The sequence below is a fragment of the Pinus tabuliformis genome, chromosome 7 (assembly GCF_031772625.1).
Source record: "Pinus tabuliformis cultivar Carrire ecotype Pingquan chromosome 7, CPIR1, whole genome shotgun sequence".
In the NCBI taxonomy this organism is placed as follows: Eukaryota; Viridiplantae; Streptophyta; class Pinopsida; order Pinales; family Pinaceae; genus Pinus; species Pinus tabuliformis.
In genome coordinates, this window is record NC_142293.1 from 187,644,650 (window position 1) to 187,668,917 (window position 24,268).

At 38.1% G+C, this 24,268-nt stretch overlaps 1 protein-coding gene across 1 annotated transcript; it reads right to left on the reverse strand.

Annotated features, from left to right (window-relative positions):
- Positions 1 to 9,566: 9,566 nt before the first annotated feature.
- LOC149246481 (uncharacterized) lies at positions 9,567 to 10,626 on the reverse strand. Its single transcript, XM_089455701.1, has 3 exons — positions 10,497 to 10,626; positions 10,200 to 10,388; positions 9,567 to 9,862 (listed from the first exon to the last, which is right to left on the reverse strand). Exons 1-3 carry the CDS (start codon positions 10,557 to 10,559, stop codon positions 9,788 to 9,790), a joined length of 327 nt encoding a protein of 108 aa, XP_089311827.1. The 5' UTR covers positions 10,560 to 10,626; the 3' UTR covers positions 9,567 to 9,787.
- Positions 10,627 to 24,268: the final 13,642 nt, after the last annotated feature.

Consider the following 24,268-nt stretch of genomic DNA (forward strand, 5'->3'; position numbering starts at 1 on the left):
TGCTTCAGTTCATTGCCACAAGTCAATATGGCTTCTATGCAATCTAGTTGAAGCACCATATCCTAGAGCTCATCCCAAAGGTTGTTCATTTGAAGGATAATTTATTTTCTGGCCTCATTCCTCTTAAGGAGGACCTTGCCAAAGTGTGCTTTGATATGCCAGTAGAGTTCAATTGTGCAAAGATATTGGTTTTTCTTACCTCTAGTGTGGCCCATATCGGGAACCCAGTCAATGAAAAAGGCCAAAATCTATGTGTCAATAAATTCCCATATGTTTTACATGGCCTCTTCAATTTCCTGATAAATTTCTTCTTCAATGTTCGTTGGATTGTGTAGGTGTAAGAGTTGGGCCACATAATGCACATGGTGACGATCTTGAGCACTACCCTCTCCATGAATTGATGAGTCTCGTCAACTTTAAGTGCATTGTCAAGGCATGATGGAGAGAATAAGAGAGGGAATGCACAGGTAGGGAGAGGCACATGAAGTCGCGAGAGGGTAAAATAGTGAGGGAAAGTTGGGACTTGTGGAAGTCAAAGATAAAGTAAAAGCCAACACCAAATCGATCACACCCGTCAATCGAAGTTGATGAGAATCAAAATAAACAAGCACTAGCTTGACCACACTCATCAACCAAATCTCCAATCCAAATAAACCATCAAGAATACAGAGGAAAAATTAGATAAAAGCATGCATCTCTAACAAGCAGTGGGAGCCAACCATTAATATGAGAGCTGGAAATGAAACAACCAGAGTCAAAACTAAAATATACCAAAGAACAATTTCCTCTAAGAAAAGCGACCATGCATGAAGAGAAATTCAAGCTCATCCTTGCCCATTTCACTCTCACCTCACAAGAGTAAAGTCGTAATACCTGAACAGAGCTAAGAGCCAAATTTATAAAGTTGGGGGAGGCTAGGGTAGGGAGACCTCGTCCTTCCCCTAAGGAGAAATTAGAAAATTTTGTGAGCGAGTGGGGAACACTCTCAAGAATCATTGAACCTGGATAGAAAAATCCAAACTCTATGCATTGTGAACGAAGAAATCTCAAATAGCATGAAATCCCAATAGTTAATATGGTGTAACCATCTTCTAGAACCATCCTTTTTCTACCACTGCCAGTAGAATAGTTTCTCTTGCTTATAAGAACAATCTCCCTAGGTTCATAAACCAAACACTAGGAAAAAACGCACACAAAAATATCAAAACTTTTCCTATAATATTGTTGAAAATGTTAACATGGACATACTTGGTAATCTAAATTTTGTCCTCGTTTGTTCTTTGTTTGTTGTAGCTCTTGTTGTGCATTTGATCCTTGAATCCAGAACCAACAATAACACTAGCAAACAACTAATCAAATAATTTGATATATAAATACTCAACAAAATCTATGTAATGTCCCTAATTAATAATTTTGCTAAGGGAGTTATCAATTTTGCAATTTTTGGCAGTTAATAAAATTTGGCATATAAACTTATTAAAAGTGTGTGAAAAAGGAAAATTTATAAAGGTGCCACCCCCAGACATTAGAAAAGCCAAGAATTCGATGGGAATATGTACCCCTTGGAGGAATTCAAATTGGGTGATAGAGGGAATTTGATGGGTGGAGCCCACAAGGAGCATGAGAGATGTCTAGCTATAAACTAGAGGTGAGGCTCTCATTTCATGGGCTTTTTGACATTTTATTATCCATCGTTACTCTAGTTGTTCAGCTGAGTTGCAAGTGCTTCTTAGCACAAGAGCTTCCCGAGGAGTGAAGCTCAACCTTCTCTTCGGTGGACCTTGAGTGCCACCCTAAGAAGGATTTATATCTTATTTGGAGGCTGGGAGAGAGGCATCACATAACACTACGTCATTCTAGGTTAAATGTGATGCAGAGGGAGAGACCACATAGTCATTGGGAGGATTGGTGCTGGAAGTTGGGGTCTTATTGCTGCAGGGGTGTTCTTGATCATATTCTAGCTAAAGGAGGGAGATTTTGGGAGGAAAAAGGGACTCCCTCATTGCCGTATGAATTGTTGAATCTTGCTACTACGATAGACCTGAACAATTCTCTTGGGTGATTGTTGTGTGGAGTGTAGGTTAGAGGATTTAGGGGTTGAGATGCTAGGATTTCATTTGGAGGAAGATTATGGGTAGATTGCTAGCATTCTAGAGCAACAATTCATCATTTTCTACTACAAGTGAATCATTTTGGTATTTTAGGAGGGCTAAGCTATTTGGAGTTGAATTTGGAGGGTCAAAAACAAAGAAAACTTTTTCTGGGTTTTTGACAAGGATCACATCCCCAAATTTATAGAATTTTCTAGGTAGTTTTGACAGGCCAAATCAGGGTTCCAAGTTAGCAAGCAATGTAGAAAAACTCGGCCAATACAGATTTCTGGAGGGACAAACTATTGAAGCAGTTGGGCATTGGGAGATTGATCACCTGGGTCTTGTAGCTTTCCTTGAGCACACCCATGTGCACTCATTCCAATTTTATTGTACTCCAACAATTTATTTATAATTAAATTAGCCATTTTGGGTGTTCCAGAGCATTTTTCTATTTATGGGTGTTTGCTGAAATTTATTTTTGTTGTTATTTATGTGCATATATTTGATTATGTACATAAAATTTCTATTAGGAATATTATAGTGGTATTAGAGCATAATCTTGGCCAATTGTGGGGGAGCTAGCAAGATCATGGAGGTTTTAGCCATGCATGCATAGTGACTGGTGAATTTATGGGCACTCCCATGACACAGAAAGGGAAGAGTACATAGGGGATCATGGAGGAGTTGATGAGGCAAAACCAACAATTGAGGAGGAAAAACCAACAGTTCCTAGAGAGGATGCAACAAATGGTGGGGATGTTGAGTCATACCCAGCAGAGAAGCCATGTGCATGCATGCACAACCCAATTGTACAACACTCATACGTATGTCCAATTTGGTTGTCCTACCATGCCTCATTTTCTGGATGAGCCATAGGAGAAGCAAGGGTCACGAACGAGATCATCATGTAGATGTGGGCAATGAGAGGGTGAGGCCAGGGGGCGTTTCTGTTGGTGGAGACCGAGCTTTAGATGTCAAAAGATCAAGGAGGAGGTTGAGAAGGATGACACACAATATGATGAGGGGCACATAGATATACCTAGTGTGGCACATGAGTCACCATTGTTGGATACCTCTTTGATAACACCAGTTGACACCTTGGTGGAGAGAGTGGAGCATACACCCATAGAGCCATTTGATGATGTGGTGTTTGTTGTTCATGAGGTGCCATCCATTGTTGAGGTATCCATTGATGAGGTGTCCAGGATTGTGTCTAAATTTTTAGGTGATGGCAACCTACAACAGTTTAGGGAGGCGCAAGGAGATATATCCATTAGTGAGGTGCTAATGTGCACAAAGGTACCCAGAGCCATGACAAAGTTCTCAGATGACAACTACCCATAGCAACATGGAGAGAAACTTGAGGAGTGTGAGCTAGATGAGAATGTTATGTTAAATGAGCTGCTTGTGGAGGGACAACTCGAGACTCTAGTTTAGCCCATGGTAGAGGAGGATGGGCAGTCATCTTTTGCACCTGCTATTGAGGGAGAGCAGGTAGATGGGAAGAAGGCCAACAAAGCTACAATACTTCCAGTCAGTAGCTCTCTTCATATTTGCATAGATGGGGCTTGCAAAAATATCAAGTGTCCTTTTAACGTTGGAGGGAGAGTTCCTGAGTTACGTAGATAGATATTATATGTTGATTGGGCCAGTGAGTCGAGGAAACATGAGTTGCGTAGGGAAAAACACTTGCATGATGGATTTTTTATGTACTCGTAGGTTCTTGCATTTGGTCTCTCTCATGGGGTTGGGTGGAAACAAGTATTGAGTTGGTACTTGGTGGAGTTGGCTAGGTGCTTGGATACATCCATGGTCAGGAGCATACTTTAGCAGGGGTTATGGTTTGCCAGAGGGGCTCGAGGGCTAGATCATCGTTGGGATCTAGGTGGGACTCCCCATTACTTCATGGATTGGGTTAGTCATGGTACTTGTAGAATGGTGGATCTGATGATCGGACTCACCCGATTTTCATATTCCCATCAGAAGTTTGGATAGCACTAGTGTCAGGTTGGGCTGACAGGGGAGTCGACAGACTCTGTGAGTCATCTTGGCATGTTGGCTGTGCGTGGGGTCATTGGATGATTAGTGTACCCTGGGAGGAGGTTGTCAGAGGAGGTGGCATTGGTAAGCCACTTGATAATTCCTCGTATGGAGAGGAGGATTTCCCATGGATATATGGGGTGCTATGATCATTGAGGAACAACACCCTAGTGACACCACCATAGGAAAAAAGGGAGATTTTCCTATCAGATCTCTCAGGGATGATTAGGAGGGGAGGTTCACTCATCCGAGAGTATGGATATGAGAGGGTGGATATGGTGGTACTAACATGATGCGGGCTAATACTCACCAACATAACTTTAGACCATGGCACCCAAGGGTGTGTAGGGCCATGTAATGGATATGCAGTAGAGGACGATGATGTGCGATGGTGCATAGTGGTGTGTAGTGTCGCACCAGGTTGTTGGAGGAGCAGTTCACACCACAGTACATTACCTCATAGAGTGATGAACACATCGATACTGGAGGGATACTAGTTGATCTGGGATGATGCAAAAACATGTAGCAATGTTCACTGGTGCATAGAGATGTGCAACTGGGTGTAGTTGTATGTCAGGGGACATGAGGATACCTAGTTATATGCAGTATTGAGTGGGGATACACTGTAGACTAAGGGAGTGATAATAACATAGATATTTATTGACATGGATGTCAAGCATGCCATTGGGATGGACATACCTAGATAGGGAGAGCAGATTGGTCATGGGACGAGCCAAGAGTATACACACGGGTCCCTAATCATACCCATCGAAACCCACACATCTCTCATTCATTGGCATCACAACCAGTTGAGGAGAGTCGTGTTGTGCCCTATCGAGGCCTACATTATGGATGGAAGGACCTAGGAGACTTACATGAGATGACTTTATGGGATTCAATGCATCAGCGGAACAATACAAATTCCCCGATGGAGGAGCAGGGTCAGTACTCGAGTTGAAAACCACGAGATATTTGATGAGGTGATCTTCTACAGGGGTGGTATACCATTCATCTTTGAGCTCACACTTGGGGAGTCGATTGCGAGGGAGTTGTATGATGCACTTCTCGTGAGACAGTGTGAGGCGTTATAGGAGCTTGAGGGACATTGGATGGTAGACTTCGTCTATAGGAGGGTATCCAAACTCCAAGTATTGTGCACATGTATCCCTAGGAGTTGGGATAGCAGAATTCGCTGCATGGTCTCACAGGAGCATGGCAGATTGGTATGCTTGGGGAAGATTAGTGATACTTGGGGTCCACCTATTGTATACATATAGGGGTTAGAGATGAGGATGAGATGGGCTCTAGTAGGTCGTAGTGGTACGCAAAGGCAACCCATGAGTTGTGGGAGTTGTGGACCTCTAGTATGGTTATGGGAACTAGCGATCCATTTGATGTGGGGGACACTCCATTACTTAGTGAGTACGATTGGGATAGCTAGTGAGCTGGTTCATTATCAAGTTAACACATGGGAGATCACCAAGGTCTTCATCATATGGCGAGGAAGGTCGTTTTTCAGAATTGGGGTCAACCATGGAGTGATAGGCGCGGGAATTGATGAGTCCCCTTGGCAAGTTGGGCATAGCCTCGATCATCACACATATTATGGTTGAGATTTGCAAGAGATGAGGCTCTCGCACAAGCATGTTAGATATTTAGTCATGACTAGAGTGTCGCAGGGTCTACAAGACAGTTTCTTCATGCGATGGGATTGGGACCCTGGCATCACAATACTTGACAATTCAGCTATCTTCAGGGCTGAGATGGGTTTGATAGGGAGAGATCATTTTGGCCTTCCACTAGATTTTAGTGATTCTTTATTGGCATGGGGGACTACAACAACATGTATGGATGACCAACAGGGGGAGTTTAGGGGAAGCTTGTGCATGGAAGGATTTATTTCCATAAGAGTTGGATTGTATCTTCGGGTGCCCACTCTTTGAGTACCATTTGAACAAGGAGACATACATGGCTTTATATGATCGTGTTGCTTTCTTTACTAATGGTATGCAGAGGCCTTCAGGTGCCTATACCAAGTTGGACAGTGAGTGGAGAAACATGTGCTTCATGTTGACCAGGACGGCTTGGGGTCATAGTATCGAGGGACTCCATGACATGATAGTGTTGGGGACAGGGATGATTTAATGGCAGATTTGGGACCGTGGTATCGTTTGTCGTAGCCATTTAGGTAAGCTGATAGAGGGGGTGATTGGTCAGGCATTGCTCAAGGACAAGCAATTTTTGGTGGGGAGGATTGTAATGTTCATAATTAATAATTTTTCTAAGGGAATGATCAATTTTGCAATTTTTGGTCATTAATAAATATTTGGCATATAAACTTAGGAAAAGTGGGTGAGAAAGGAAAATTTATAAAGGTGACACCCCCAAACATTAGAAAAACCAAGAAATTTGATGGGAAGTGGAGAGTGGGGGCCACTCCAAGAGAATACGCACCCCAAGGAATTCGAATCGGGTGAGAGAGGGAATTTGATGGGTGGAGCCCACAAGGAGTATGAGGGATGGCTAGCTATAAATTGGAGGTGAGGTTGTCATTTTAAGGGCTTTTTGACATTTGATTGTCAATTGTTACTTGAGTTGTTCAACTGAGTTACAAGTGTTGCTCAACATAAGAGCTTCCCAAGGAGTGAAGTTCAATATTCTCTTTGGTGGACCTTAAGTGCCACCCTAGGAAGGATTTCTATCTTATTTGGAGGTTGGGAGAGAGACATGACATAACACTACGCCATTCTGGTTTAACTGGGATGCAGAGGGAGAGGCCACAAAGTCATTGGGAGGATTGGTGCCGGAAGTTGAGGTATTTATTGTTACATGGGTGTTCTTGATCATATTCCAGCCAAAGGAGGGATATTTTGGGTGGCAAAAGGGAGTCCCTCACTTCTGTACGAATTGTTGAAGCTTGTTATTGCGTCATCTCTCACAGACCTATGTATTTCTCTTAGGTGATTGTTGTGTGGTGTCGGTTGGAGGATTTAGGGGTTGATCTGTTAGGATTTCATTTGGAGGGAGATTGTGGGGATATTTCTAACATTTTGGAGCAGCAATTCATCATTTTCTGTTACAAGTGAGGTGTTTTGGTATTTAAGGAGGGCCAAGCTATTTGGTGTTGAATTTGGAGGTCAAAACCAAAGAAAACCCTATCTGGGTTTTTCCTGGGTTTTTTATAAGGATAACATACCCAAATTTACAAAATTTACTTGGTAATTTTGAGGGGCCAAATCAGGGCGCCAAGTCAACCAACAATGTAGAAAAACTGGGCCAACTCAGATTTCTAGAGGGAAAAACTATTGCAGCAGTTGGATAATGAGATATTGATCACTTGAGGCTTGTAGCTTACCTTGAGCAAGCCTAGGTGCACTCTAATAGTTTATTTATAATAAAATTAGCCATTTTGGAACACACTCCAACAATTTATTTATTTTAAAATTGGTCATTTTGGGTGTTCTAGAGCATTTTTTAGTGTTTTCTTAAATTTATTGTGTTGTTATTTCTGTGCATGCCTTTGATTATCTATGAAAAAATTATATTCGGAATATTACATTCTAAATGGAAATGGATGGTCAAAGTGTTCCATTACAATATTTGCAGAATTATACAACATATGTGGGAAAGAAATCTATTTTGTATTAATAAGGAAAAGGAGAGAATGCCTTGATGGCCTTGCATTCAAAAGCCTTCAATAAATCCTTTGGGAGAGTGAAAGTATAGTTCAATTTTTTTTCGAATAAATTATTGCAATGTACTAGAATATTGCAACATTGAAATAATGTAAGAATTATTACTTTATACTTGAATAATTTTTTAACAACTTTTTGTAAGGCCACTATAAAGAATAAATTTTATGTGGAAATTTTTCCATCCAAACAACTTAATTTTGAGATATTTATTTTGAAAAAATTAATTTAGAAAAATAGTTTACAATAAAATAATAGTTATTTGATTACTTAAAAACAACAAATATCTTTGTGAATAAATTTAGTCTATATTATTGTCATTATCTTTTATCCCTGTGAAAGTTGGTCAATATTTTTGACTTTGATGCAAATGGTTAATACAATAACCTAAATCAAATTCAACCAATGTTATTGACTTATCAATCTTTTAACTTAGATGCAAATGGTTTATATAGTGCTTTGGACCAAGTAAACCTTCCATTCAATTTTAATGAAAATGTTAATTTGAAAAAAATTAGTTAACAATAAATTATTTTATGGATTAAATTTTTTATTAATGTTATCTATTATTCAACTAAAGTGGATAGTGGATATTTTTTATTTAAACTTAGCCAATATTTTTGACTTCAATATACATGGCTACTACCCCACTCTAGACCAAATAAATATTCCACACAATAGAATGAGAAATGTCCAATCCTGTGGAGAATGTCCAAGCCTTTTAAAGATTTTAAACATATCAAGAATCTAAAACCACCTTTATTACCTAACAATTTTAATTTTATTACCTAACAACTTTAACTTTAAGTCTAACTCTTTCCTTAAACCAACTCTAACACATTAACATTTAAAGAATTTAACAACTTTAATTGTTTTTCCCTACCAAATAACATAGCTTAAAAAAAATATAATTATATGGCAAGCCAGCTACCAATACCAAAATCTAAAACCACCACTGTGAACTAACCATACTAAATCCATGTCTAAAACCACCACTCTGAACTAACAATCCTAATCCTAAATCCTATTAACTTACGACATGCTCTATGTAAACGAATTCTTGTTCTTATATTAACTTAAGACAAGCTATGTAAACGAATTTTCGTTCTTCTTGTTCTTTAAGAAAAAGAAACAATCTTCAAAGAGATAAAAATTGATAACAAAATACAGACGGTATGAAGTACATCTTTAAGTACATAGCAATGTACGCATAAACCATAGCAATGTACGCATGAACCCAAATGAGATGGTAATAAATCACTAGCTAGACCAGCCTTATTGACAAATCTGAGATTTAGGTGAATCGTAAAATTACGAATATTTTTATGGAAATTATTTATGATAGGATCAGCGTTTTACAAAGTCTCCTTGTTCTGGCGCGTAATTCATACCATTTTCATAAGTAACGACGAAAGAAAAGTATTTTAACGATCTGTTATGGTATATAAGTGATAATGAAAGTGGATAAACTAATCATAACTTGGAATTTGTTTGGTAAAAACAGATTATAGGAACGGAAACGGAACCTACATAATTATTTATGTAGCCATTTTTTGGAAAACGAAGGACTTCAAAGTGGCATAATCCATTTTGAAAACTTCCACAATTATAAAAAATGATTCTGGAGAGAGAGAGAAAAACAAACTGCAAATACATAAATAGATGAACTCAATATAGACCTCATAATTGAAATATTAAACATATGTATTCCTGAATGCAAAGTCTCGCAGAAAGACGAGAAACATCATGATTACAAATATCCAGAGCCTCAAATATTCCGAGTCCCATGTCCAGATTGTCAAGTCTCATATCCAGAGTCTAAGATTCCGAATCATCTGCTTGTTATTACTATCAAATTTTATTATCGACAAAAATGGAGAATTATTACAATCTGCCTTCACAACATAAAGGCTTAGCATGGTACCGCAGTCCTCACTTCACTTGTTGTGCTTGCCCTGGTTGTTACTGGCTACCACCAAAGGGTTTCTTCACAGCGTCCATGAAACTCTGTGTAGCACCCTTAGCATTATCCCCCGCCTGCATTAACATCATGCAAACTCAATTATTTTCAATACATTCAAAATGAAATGGGACCTTCCAATTTAATGTTTAATCTTTTCAATGAGCTCTTATAAAATCCAAGAATATAGCCTAATAGCCTAAGGGTTAGCTCAATTGGTGTAAAAATATTTTGTTAATGAGGAGGTGACGGATCTATACTTTTGAAGTTAGGCTCATGAGATCTACAATCTTAAAGCCCTACTAATAAGTCTAGAAAGTGATCTCTAGCGAAATAATTCTGTGGACGGTCACCTAATATAAACCGCATTGAAAAAAAATAAAACCCAACCATACAATATTAATTATGAACCACCTGTTGGAAGAAAGAGCCAGTTTGTTCTTTGCCTTCTTGGGCTTTTCCCATCATGGACTGACCCATTCCCCTGGTCGCTTCAGTCCCTTGAGAAGCCTTCTCTTGAGTCATATCCCTCATCTGACCACCTTTCTGTTGAGTAGCAGTGGCTGCATCAGAAGTCTTCTGTTGAGCAGTCCCCATTACATCCTTTGCAAAACAAAATATAGAATACCAGCAATAACATCAATAACAGTAACACAAAGTTTTAAAAAATGCAGAGACTTAAGAGAATGAATGAGAGAGTTAAATCGTTACTTGAGTTGTTTGTTGAGCTTGTTCGGCCTTCTCCTGACCATATTGCTTGTATTGTTCCGCCATCGCTGAGAATAAGAGTGTGAAGATTGATCGACCTGTGCTTCAAGGGTAATGCAGTGCTGTGATTGGTGGTGCTGCAATCGTGGGAACCAGTGAAGGGGAGGATCGTTTATAAATATGAGGGAGGGGAGCACCTGAGATGGACACATCTTTCCTTGAGTGAGACGGCTCTGGACAGATGTCGCCAAAACCTTGAAAGCGTGTCAACCATGCACAGACATAGATGCGGAGACTAGCGACACCAATTTTTTTCAAAAAGCACGGGTAATGGTTTGAATACTGTGGATGCTAAAAGTTATAGGTTTTAATTAAACTTTTAAATTATTACTTATTTGTTCGAATTTGTTACACCATTGGTATATATCACGCAAAATGTATTTTTGAATATAAAAATAAAGTTTTAAAATTTTGGGAAAGCATAAATTTAATAATTAATTTTTTTGGTAGGTAAGTATCTACAGGAGTAATTTATTGCAAGGAGTGCCTTAATAGTGCATCCATTCACTGTCAATCCAAAGTCTCATGGACTATTTAATAATTAAAATTTATAATTAAAATATTTATTAATTAAATTTAAAATAAAATCAATTAAAAAGTAATGAATATATATATATATATATATATATATATATATATATATATATATATATATATATATTCAATTTAAGAATATATTTTTAAGTATTGAGGTTTTCACAGTGCATTATATTAGATAAATGACCTCCTGGGAAGTCCGGTTTACCAGGTGCAAGCCCCGAAAGTTATGATTGACGCTATGTGATTCATTTCACTAGTTTCAATCCCAGTTCTTCACCCCTGTGAGCATCACCCAATGCAATGAGTGCTAAGTGGACTATTCAAAAATCATGAGAAATTAGTCAGTTACGACTATCTCTCATGGAAATGCTCATAGATGAATGACTACTAAGTGGACTATTCAAAAATCATGAGAAATTAGTCAGTTACGACTACCTCTCATGGAAATGGTCATAGATGAATGACTTATGTTAGATTTTAAGCTTCTGTGGAAGTTTTTTGTAGTTTCATGATCCGAATTATCCACAGTTTTCAGTTCATTCTGCCAACGTTTCAAACCCCAAAGGGGGTCCATCATCAGGACAAACCAGAAAGAATATGATTGAAAAATTATTGAATCCCAAAATGATATCTAATAGAATGCACTGTGAAAACCCCAATACCTAATTCAAAAGAGTGAAGGGAACTCTACTTGAATGGTTCATGACGCACAATACTTTGCTAAGGTTTTCCAAATGGGGTAGCAAGCTAAGTGGGCTTGATTGTGGGGAAGACTCCACAGTTAAGCACACTTGAGCCAGAGGCGATCTGGGATGGGTGATCTCCTAGGAAGTCCTAGTTATCGGGTGCAAGCCCCGAAAGTTATGATTGACGCTGTGTGATTCATTTCACTAGTTTCAATCCCACTTCTTCACCCCTGTGAGCATCACCCGATGCAATGAATGCTAAATGGACTATTCAAAAATCATGAGAAATTAGTCAATTACGACTACCTCTCATGGAAATGGTCATAGATGAGTGACTTACTTAACGCAATTGAATCCCAAAATGATAACTAATATATTTTTAATAGAATTAAAATTAATATAGATTTATTTTGTCAAGCATTCAAATTTTATTGTAAAAAAAGTTTGTATATCAAACTTATAAATTTATCAACGGCTCAAATATTTTGATATGAAAGTTTTTTTTTACAATATTTTTTTATGCATCCTCAAAGATTTTATCATTTTCAATATTTGATAAATCGAGGGTCAAAATAAACTTATATTAATTTTAATTTTATTAAACAAAATAATATTCCTAAGTTAACAAAAAGAGAGACACTACAAGTGTCAACTCTGTGTTAAACATGGAAGGAATTACACCTCCTCCATCTTGATCAACAAACCAATAAAATGTTTTAACAATTTAATTTTTAATTTTTTTCAATTGTGTTATATGATATCCACATAATTAGCATTAAAATATTTTACTTAACATGGGTATAAATATTTTATTTATGACCAACATTGTCCACATTAAAATGCTTTATTGTTACTAACATATTTTTAAATATGTCTAAGGAACTTAGCTCGAGTGGTACGGTACAAGTTTCATTTCCTCAATTGAGTGGATTTAAGTCTCTGGTAAACTGACCCTTGTGGCATTTATGAAATATTTGTTCTACCTTGTGAAAGCATATATCCATGTCATAGAATATCTCTCTCCCCTACTCTCTCCATATATATATATATACACACTCACACACACTTGATATTGAAATATCTTATTTACAATCCACATTGATTTCTTTTTGTTAATAATATTTTTTAAATGCCACATATAAAGTCCATATCAAGAATTGAATAAATTGCACATCTCCCTCATACTCAAAAAGGAAAATATTAGTTCCTGATTGGGGTGGAAAACAAGGACAATCAAGATTGTATAAGCATGCTAAATCCCCCTCTTGGAATTATGAATATGGAAAGTTAACATTCTGGCTACATGCTATACTACAGAGCTTCATTGTTGTGGTTCTTATGGTTTGATTCAGTGCCTACCCTGCAGTGGGTATGATTTCTTAGGCGTTTCGGCGTTGATAAACTTATGCATGAAAATTTACTACTTTTTTGGAGACCTTCCTTTTGTTTATCTTGGCTTTGCATGATCCAGATCTTTTACTTCAAGGATGCATACAAAATTACATTTTAAAGAACATGTAAACAAGTGAAACATACACATGAAAGAAGCGGACATCAAAACCAACCATGAGATCAAAGACACACAAACAAGTTGATAACGAAGTTCACCTAGTGTGGGCTACGTCTCCGGGGCCCTGCTCAATGTGGGGAGGCATCTTTCATTAATCAGCAGTGAAATCCAAATACATGCAATTACAAAATGACACCTTATACCTCCACTTCCAAGGATGGCCTGAAAATGTACATCTTTGTTGAAGAGACATACTACATCATTGGATTCCTTGTGAAAAATCATGAAAAATGACTATAAATTCATCAATGTTTTGTGTTGGTGGCCTCTGAGGCTCTAGGGAATATTTTAGTTTTCCTGCAAGATTCCCTGTGGGAATATTCCCCAAGGTTCCAAAGGAATTTGTCTTGAAAATCACACCTAGGTGGGGTGTCAATCCGACACTCGTTCTTGCACGTCTCTGCAACTCGACCTCCACTCCCGCGCATCCTCTCCTCCAATGCTCAGTCGAATGATGTATAAATATTTGCAGGTGGGCGGACCTATCAAAGGCTGCCACCCATGGCCTAGTGGTAATGCTCTGGATTAGGGTTCGAGCGACTCAGGGTTGAACCCCACTTGTGCACATTACAATAGTTCAACGGTTTATTTTTTGGTCGGAGTTTAATATTGGGCTGGCGCCGATGGACCCGTTAGGCGGGTTCAACTCCCGCCGCCGACAGTTGCAATAATATATATGTTTATATAATGTCATTGGATGGTTTGACTGACTAGTTGGCAGGGTTTGACCGCCCACAGGCCTGCGGCTGAATTTTTTTAAATTTTATTATAAAATACTTTAAAATGATCCGGTTTCCCACCATTTTTTAGGGGTCACTAGACGTTTTAAACATGTGACAATTTCATCACTGTTAGTGGTCGGAATGGTGCAATTTGTCGCCTCCTTAGAAAAAACTAGCAAGGCTGACTGGGTGCCATGTGGCATGCTCTAATTGATCCGTACGACTGATTGGGCTGCTGACCAACCTGATGATGCCACCTGTCATGTGTCATCACCTGATTGGCTCTCCTCCATCTGTATGACCACGCCACCCTACTGGAGTCATCGTACATACGGTTGACATCAACATCTGTACTGCTGACATCAGCATGCCAAGTGTCACCTGTGGGTCCTACCTGCAAAAAAATTAGTTGTTTCCAAAAATATTTAGTGGGCCATAACTTCTTCATAGAATGTCAGATTGAGGTTTTGTTCACCCCGTCGGATTTAAAACGATGAGCTCTTCGATTTGAGACTGGTTTTGCTACATTTCAATGACTTTGAAAAAAATGTCCTTTTAGGATCCTCCTAGATCATTCCTCCCCACTAATGATATTTTGGGTCGCCAAAAGCTTTATCAATCAATTGGAAAGTGAGGGAATTTCTCCCTCACTTTCTCATTTTCAATCCATCAGGCCTTACTTGGATTCATTCCCTTGAAACCAATACAAAGGTACTCCATGTCTCCCCGTCGTGAAGTCCTTGTTCTTTTGTCAAGAATGATATCTTCAGGTAACTTGTCCAAGTATTCAAGTGAAAAATCATCCACTGTAGGAACCTGTCCAACCTCTTCGATGTTAATGATCAAAGGAGGCTCATAGAGCTTCAAGTTTTCAATGTTCACCGCTAAGTACATCTGAATGCATGCTGGAGAATCAAGATGAAAAGCACTATCTCCAATCTTCTATAATATGGTAAAAGGATCATATCAGATTGGTCTCAACTTATTTTCTTCCCCTTTCATTCTGTCTTTGATGATGTGGAGCCACACCTTGTCTCCAACTTGAAATTGGTGATCAACTTGGTGCTTGTCATGTCGAGCCTTGTATTGATCTTGACTTCTCTCCAACTGCTCCTGCACTGCATGGTGAATCATCTAAATTTAATGAATGAACTTATGTGCCTTGTCACTATCATTTGGTTCACTTGAATCTGCATCTCTCCCAAAGACCATGTCTAAGGGATCCTTTGGAAAATATCGAAAGCATGTCTTGAACAGTGAGCTCTGAGTGGATGAATGCACAACCCTATTGTATGCATGTTGTATATAAGGAAGATGCTCGTCCCACAACTTGGGATGCTTTCCATAATAGCCCCTGAGTAAATGTATCATTGTGCGGTTAACAACCTTTATTTTCTCGTCAATCTGTGGATGAAATGTCATAATCCTCTTCAGCTTGGTGTCCATCATTCTCCACAAACTCATCTAGAAATCACTAATGAAATGAGAGTCTCGATTAGACAATGGATGAGGGCAACCCAAAGTGGACCCATACAAATTGGAAGAAGAGATGAGCAGTCTGTTAAGTAGTGATCTACTTTTTATAAGGCATTAAGACACACATTTTACTAAATCGATCCACAAAGACATACAAATAGTCATGACCTCTCCTAGATAAAGGAAAACCGCCAAAAAATTCCATTGACACGCTTTCCCATGGATGACTCAGAACAAGGAGTGGTGTGTAGAGCCCCAATTTTCTATTAGTGGGCTTGCAAGCTGAACACAACACACATCCCTTTACATATCTTGTTGCAATGTTTTTCATGTGAGGCCAATAACAAAACCTCTGTAAATGACACAAAAATTTCCTTACATAAAAAATGACATGACACAAGAAAGGTATGTGCCTCTCTGATTACATGTATTCTGTGTATAGTTTTCTTCCGGATCTCTTGCGTCCATAATTATTTGAATGGACATTTCGAGCCACCCATCATGGCTCATCATCAAGATAGATCAATACGTGTGATCAATTTCCCCTGCAAAGGATAATCATCCACCTACGATCCATGAGTCAACTTTGCATACATCTCCTTAAAATATTCATCATCAACATATTGTTCAACATAAATTTCAAAAGATAAAGAAGCATTTTGGAAAACAATGGATGCAAAAATAGGAGGGCGAGGGAGTATATATTCCACTTTATTGCTAGTGCCCTTCTTGTATTTTATTACCAGATGAAACTGCTGAAGGAACCCGATCCATTTGAAATTACATGCTTGTTGAAGCTTGGTTTGCGGCTAGAGGTAATGCAAAGGCTGGTGTGAATGATGGTCTCCTTCCTAATCAAATAGTGCTTCCACCTCTTCACGCTTTGGACCAAGGCATACAACTCCTTGTCATAGGTGGGATAGTTTATAATAGCTTGGGAGAATGTCTTTGAGTGGTAACATATAGGTTTCCTTTGCTGCATCAACACGTCTCCCATGGTGTACCCAATGGCATATATTTCAATCTCAATAGGCTGCTAGAGGTTAATAGGTAAGGCCAAAACTGGTGTGATATTGATCTTATCTTTCAGTGTATCAAAGGCTTTTTGTTGCTTTCTTCTCCATTGAAAGCTTTACTTCACACTCGTCATTACATGTAAGGGGAGATGAAATGACGAAGAAGTTGGCAATGAGTCTTCTCTAGTATTGTACCGCACCCAGAAAGCTATGAACCTCTGTAACATTGGTGTGCTTAGACCACTTTAAAATCACATCAACTTTAGAAGGATCTATTTTTAACTGTCCACCTCGAAGAATGTGACCCAAGTAAACCAAAGAAGTCTTACCAAATTCACACTTATACATTTTGACATATAATTTTTCTTTTTTCAAAACATCAAGCACCTTTTTAACATGAATCACATGATCTTCCCAAATTCTACTAAAAAAAAGAATGTCATCAAGATACAAAAGTACAAAATCATCAAGAAAAGGTTTGAAAATGTCATTCATCACCCTTATGAATGTGGCCAGAGAATTGCATAGTCTGAATGGTATCACCAGCCATTCAAAAAACCTCTATTTTGTCTTGAACGCAATCTTCCATACATCCTATTTTGCAATACTGACTTGATGATAGCCACTGTGTAAGTCTAGTTTTGTAAAATATACAACATTTTTCAATTGGTCTAATAAATCATGAATGCAATGGAGAGGGTACCGATTCTTCACCATTATTTTGTTGAGTGCCCTATAGTCCACACACATCTTCCATGTTCCATCCTTCTTTGGCAGCAACACGATGGGTGAGCCGCATGGAGAAGAACTTGGCCTTGTGACCCCTTGGTTTAGCAATTCCCACACTTGTTTCTTTATATCCTCCATCTCAATAATATTTGGTAAAGGAGAATCCTGCTGCAAGTGAATTTCATGCTGGATCTCACACTTTGGAGGAAACCCACTTGGTTCCTAAAAAATCCCATCATAGTTAGAAACAATTTCATACAATTCTTTTTTATGAGTGGGATCACAACCTTGGAAAGCTTCAGATGTCTCTGCAATTTTTTTGCTCTCACAACCATGAGCATGCACCCTTTGTTGGAATTGATCAATATCTTAATATGACATGCACTTACAAGACTTGCGCAGATCTTGGCATGATGAGCTCTACTAATGTATTCCACCTCATCTTTCATGAGATGATACTTGTTTTCATGGAGAAAGAAAAATTATTTCCTGGCATACAAATATGGACCCCCCAATACAATGCCATAGATATCCAAAGGTACAATATCAAGTTCAACCTCATATCCTATTTTAGATGCAATCATAAATATATCCCTACATTTTTTGGTTACATGTAATTTTTCTTTGTCACACACCCAACCAAGAGGGTAGGGTTTCAGATGAGGCTTGGTCTCTAATCCTAGTTTATTAACCAAGGATTCTGAAATCAAGTTTACTTGAGAGCTCAGATCAAACAAGGTTTCCACTTTAATATGTTTCATCACAACTCTAATGTGGAACAATTCAGTCCTCTTTCGTTCATTAACAAGAGACTCATTTGAAGAATTTATACTTGCATGCAATTCATAATTTTCATTAGCATGAAGAGAAAGGTTACCTTGTATGCCCACTACTGTGATCTATGTCTCGTCATCACAGTCGGATCCAAGGTCCCGTTGCATGGTTTCCACAGTCTTTTACTTTCCCTTTACACCAAATCTCTTTGGCTTCAACTCTGGATGCAACTTCCAACAATGTTCATCATCATGGCCTTCCTTCTTGCAATGTGTGCAAGATGGATTTTCTCTGTCTTCTTTCTTGGTTGTAGTTGCCTTCTTGTCCTTTCCCTTTCCTTTTCCTTTGAACTTGCCGTTATGAGGTTTGAAAGATGATTTCTTGGGATGATCCTCTTTGTCATTCTTTCCCCTTCTTTCAAGGTGAATGGCCTTCACACTGGGTGCATCAATAGTAGTAGGCTCAAATAACAACAAAGAATGCCTGATGTAGCCATGTAGGGCACCAATATACTTTTTTACATTTTCTAGTGAATCAAGTGAAATGCCCAAATTTAAAGCTTATTTTCTAAACTCTTCTATGATGCTCTATACATTTTGACCCTTTCCTTATCTGAAATATTTCCATTCCATTAAAGCCTTTTGTTGATAACCCAAAGGATAGAATTGATCTTTTAATGCAGAAACAAAATTTGACCAAGAAGAAAGGAGATTACCCAAGTTTTTGCTACCTTCCTACAACTTTCTCTCCCACCAGACGAGAGCGGTGCCACTTAGCCGAAGAGATGTTGATTGGATCTCGGCCTCATCTTCATCGACCTGCTGAATCCAGAAAAATACCTCAATTTGTCTAATCCAATTGTTTAATTTATATGCATTACATTCTCCATTGTATGTGGGCAAACCAAACTTTACAACTAACTAAAAAAATGGCTTTTTAGATGCATTCCTATGATGCCTGTTAGAATGACGAGAAGAGGAAGGTGAAGAACTTTCACTGGAAGGTGGAGAGGGAGGTTTAGGAGGCTCTCCTCCTTCTCCTCGATTTACCGAGGCATGATCATATAGCACTTTCTTCTCAGGATTTATTGTCTTCTCATATTCTGTAAACAATTTTTCCACTTTCTCTGCCATGGTGAAGAAGAAATTGCAATAATTTCACTCTTCCTCCATTCAAGCTTCCTCATCTGCCATTTTCCGTCTTCATGCTACACACCCCGCTTCGGGATCAAAGGATTTGATTTTTCCTTTACCTATTTGGAGCTTGTTCCTGGTTAGGATTCACTCATGCAACTCTCATCAGGAAGACTTGCTCTCATACCAAAATTGATCCAAATATTTTACTTCAAGGATTCATACAAAATTACATTTAAAAAAACATGTAACCAAGTGAAACATACACATAAAAGAAGTGGAAATCAAAAGCAACCATGAGACCAAAGGCACACAAAGAAGTTGATAATAGAGTTCACCCAGTGAGTTGATAGGAACTTATTTATTTCATGAGGTGGAAGAGGGATCCCGACTTATTGAGAGAAAAAGAGGTTGTCCCTTCTATTGGCACTCTATAATTTTAGTGCCAATTCATGAGCGTATTGAGCTCATTTCGTGGCGTTCCCAAATTTAAGGATTTCATAGCTCATACTATTTTATTAGTAGCAGGTTTTGGGTAAGGTTGCAATTGAACCAAAAGGCTTGTCATGACAATCAAGAGCATTGTCTTTATGGTGAACAACTGGAGAATTACTTGAAAATAGAGGAGGCAAAGGTTGAAAACATATCTAAACTGTTGTTGATTTTAGTACCAAAGTTATTGTGAATAGTGAAGGTGGTGAAAGACTTCCCCAAGTAGTAGAAGGACTTATTTTCCTATACCTAACAAAGAAATTCCAATTTAGGAATTAATCCTCATAAAACATATCACAACTCTTGATATTGGGACAATGCAAACACCAGGTGAATCTAAGCCTGAATTTGAGATTGTTGATGGTGAATTTGAGAAACTAGGGTATGCTTATGTTAATAAGGTGGTGGTGCACTCATCATTGATTATGAACATAATAGAATAGTTTCAGAAAACTTATAGGCTATAATAAAGCACAATGTACATCATTTATTATTCTCTCAGATGGCACTGGATTGGATGAAAGTCACAGGGAAAGCTACCTCAATTAGAGGCAACACTCATGGAACATCCTTTGACGAAGAAGTTGGCAATGAATCTTCTCCAGTATTGTACTGCACCAAAAAAAATATGAACCTCTATAACATTTGTGGGATTACGCCACTTTACAATCACATCAACTTTAGAAGGATCTATTTTTAACTCTCCACCTCCAAGAATGTGACCCAAGTAAACCAAAGAAGTCTTACCAAATTCACACTTAGACATTTTGACACACAATTTTTCTTTTTTCAAAACATCAAGCACCTTTTCAACATGAATCATATGATCTTCCCAAGTTCTATTGAAAACAAGAATGTCATCAACATGCACAACTACAAAATCATCAAGAAAAGTTCTGAAAATGTCATTCATCACCCTCATGAATGTGGTTGGAGAATTGCACAGTCTGAATGGAATCACCAGCCATTCAAAAAACCTTGGTTTTGTCTTGAATGTAATCTTCCATATATCCTATTCTGTAATCCTGACCTGATGATAGCCACTGCACAAGTCCAATTTTGTAAAATAGACAACATATTTCAATTGGTCTAATAAATCATCAATTTAACGGAGAGGGTACCAATTCTTCACTGTTATTTTGTTGAGTTCCCTATAGTCCACACACATCCTCCATGTTCCATCCTTCTTTGGCAACAACACGATGGGTGATCCGCATGGAGAAGAACTTGGCCTTATGACCCCTTGGTTTAACAATTCCCGCACTTGTTTCTTTATATCCTCCATCTCAATGGATGAAAACCTGTACATACCAATATTTGCTAAAGGAGCATCTTGCTGCAAGTGAATTTCATGTTGGATCTCATGATTTGGAGGCAAATGACTTGGTTCCTGATAAATTCTATTATAGTTAGAAACAATTTCATACAATTCTTTTTTATGAGTGGGATCACAACCTTGGAAATCTTCAGATGTCTCTACATTTTTTTTCTCTCACAACCATGAGCATACATCCTTTGCTAGAATTGATCAATCTCTTCATATGACTTGCACTTACAAGACTTACACTGATCTTGGCACGATGAGCTCTAACAATGTATTCCACCTCATCTTTCGTGAGATGATACTTGTTTTCATGGAGAAAGAAAAATGCTTTCCTAGCATACAAATATGGAATCCGCAATACAATGCCATAGATATCCAAAGGTACAACATCAAGTTAAACCTCATTTACTATTTTGGATGCAATCACAAATCTATCCCCACATTGTTTGGTTACATGTAATTTTTCTTTGTCACACACCCAACCAAGAGGGCATGGTTTTAAATGAGGCTTGGTCTCCAATTCTAGCTTATTAACCAAGCATTCAAAAACCAAGTTTACTTGAGAGCCTTGATCAAACAAGGTTTCCACTTTAATATGTTTCATCACAACTCTAATGTGGAACAATTCAATCCTCTTTCGTTCATTAAGAAGAGACTCATTTGAAGAATTTATACTTGCATGCAATTCAGAATTTTCATTGGCATGAAGAGAAATGTTACCTTATATGCCCACTGCTATGATCTATGTCTTGTCATCACAATTGGATCCAAGGTCCTGTTTCACGATTGCCACCGTCTTTTTCTTTCCCTTTACACCAAATCTCTTTGGCTTCAACTCTGGATGCAACTTCCGACAATGTTCATCATCATGGCCTTCCTTCTTGAAATTTCTTCAATATGGATTTTCTCTGCCTTCTTTCTTGGTTGTAGATGCCTTGTTGTCCTTTCCCTTGCCTTTTCCTTTGAACTTGCCATTATGAGGCTTGAAAGATGATTTCTTGGGATGATCCTCTTTGTCATTCTTTCCCCTTCTTTCAAGGTGAATGGCCTTCACACTGGGTGCATCAATAGTAGTAGGCTCAAATAACAACAAAGAATTCTTGATATAGCTATGTAAAGCACCAATATACTCAGTTAAATTTTACGGTGAATCAAGTGAAATGCCCAAATTTAAAGCTTATTTTATAAACTCTTCTATGAAAATTTTTACATTTTGACCCTTTCCTTATCTCAAATATTTCCATTCCATTAAAGCCTTTTGTCGATAACCCAAAGGATAGAATTGATCTTTTAATGCAGAAACAAAGTTGGACCAAGAAGAAAGGAGATTACCCAAGATTTTGCTACCTTTCTGCAACTTTCTCTTCCACCAGATGAGAGTGGTGCCACTTAGCCGAAGAGATGCTAATTAGCTCTTGGCCTCATCTTCATCGATCCAATGAATTCAGAAATAGACCTAGATCTATCTAATCCAATTGTTTAATCTCTATGTATTACATTCTCCATTATATGTGGGCAAATCAATCTTTACATCTAGCTTAAAAAATGGCTTTTTAGATGCATTCCTATGATGCCTGTTAGAATGATGAGAAGAGGAAGGTGAAGAAATTTCACTGGAAGGTGGAGAGGGAGGTTCAAGAGGCTCTCCTCCTCCTCCTCCATTTACTGAGGCATGATCATCTAGCTCTTTCTTCTAAGGATTTATTGTCTTCTCATATTCTGCAAACAATTTGTCCACTTTCTCTGCCATGGTGAAGACGATCTTGCAATAATTTTTCTCTTCCTCCATTTGAGCTTCCTCATCTGCCTTTTTCCATCTCTGTGCTAAACACCCTGCTTCAGGATCAAAGGATTTGAGTTTTCCTTCACCTCTTTGGAGCTTGTTCCTAGTTAGCATTCACTCATGCAACTCGCATCAATAAGACCTACTCTGATACCAAACTTGATCCAAATATTTTACTTCAAGGATTCATATAGAATTACATTTAAAAGAACATGTAACCAAGTGAAGCATACACATAAAATAAGTGGAAATCAAAAGAAACCATGAGATAAAAGGAGCGCAAAGAAGTTGATAATAGAGTTCACCGAGTGAGTTGATAGGAACTTATTTATTTCATGAGGCGGAAGAGAGATCCAGACTTATTGAGAGAAAAGGAGGTTGTCCCTTCAGAGAAGAATATTTATATATATCTCTGACATACTTGTTAAGGTTTTCCCCCTCTCCTTACTCTACTTGACTGAGTTGACAAGTGTTAACCTAATATAGAAAACCGATAGAGTAGGAGGTACTAGTTAAGAGTGCAAGAATCGTGATTTCACCATTACTCTCTCTGAAAGGAACATATTTTCCATTGGGGTATCATTGACTAGAATAAATGCAAGACTCACACAAAGAGAGGGAATAGAAAAATAACTAAGTCTTGATAGTTGTACAAGTTCCTCTTGGATTTCACTTTGCTTGTCTAAGAAGCCAAACACGGTTTCATGCGGAAGTTAACCTACATGTGCAAAGGAAAAAAAGCAAAGGAAAGAAGCAAGACAAATAAAAACAAAGTAAGAAAATCAAGAAACAAAAAAGAAAAGAAAACACTACTCCTACTCCTAACGTAAGTAGAGCATAGGCCAAATCACGTAAAGTGATACTTCCAATGCATCCATCGGCGCTTTGGTTGGCCCATGTAGGTGAGAGCATGATCAATAAGAAAGATATTCAAGAAAACCAATAGAAAAAAAAAGGTATACAACAATGCAAACCAATACTTTTGAATCTTGAATGCATCCACAAAAAAGCAAAGATGGAAAGCACATGAAAAGCACTCTGCAGATGTATCCTCATGTCCTATCACATTGCACTTGGAAGACAAGCATGTACACACCTTCAAAATTGACAAATGAGCAAACATAAATAAATAAGAAAACTTATGTCTTGAAACATTGCTTGCTACATAAAACTCCTCCAATGCTTGAGAAATAGGGCCATGTGATTCAGGTGGAGGATATGAAAATTGTGAAATAGATTGATTTTCAATGTAAACAACAGAGTGATGAGGAGCCTAGAAAGATTCAACATATTTCTGATTCAAAGTGGAACTGACCTCTAAGCTACGAGAACATGACATAACCATTAGCTCGGGCTGAAGTGCCTTGAAATATTGAGGAGTTTCCAATTCATCAGAAGATGGATCATCAAAGAATAGTGGCTTAGAAAGATCAATAGTAGACAAATCATAATCATGATCAGATGAATGAA

What these genes read in the sequence shown, in the direction of transcription:
- LOC149246481 (XM_089455701.1), bottom strand. Translation starts at nt 10,559, where the DNA reads ATGGCGGAACAATACAAGCAATATGGTCAGGAGAAGGCCGAACAAGCT. An exon ending in AAGCTCAACAAACAACTCAA is followed by an intron (nt 10,389 to 10,496) that starts GTAACGATTTAA and finishes TGTTTTGCAAAG; the next exon opens with GATGTAATGGGGACTGCTCA. An exon ending in CTGGCTCTTTCTTCCAACAG is followed by an intron (nt 9,863 to 10,199) that starts GTGGTTCATAAT and finishes ATGTTAATGCAG; the next exon opens with GCGGGGGATAATGCTAAGGG.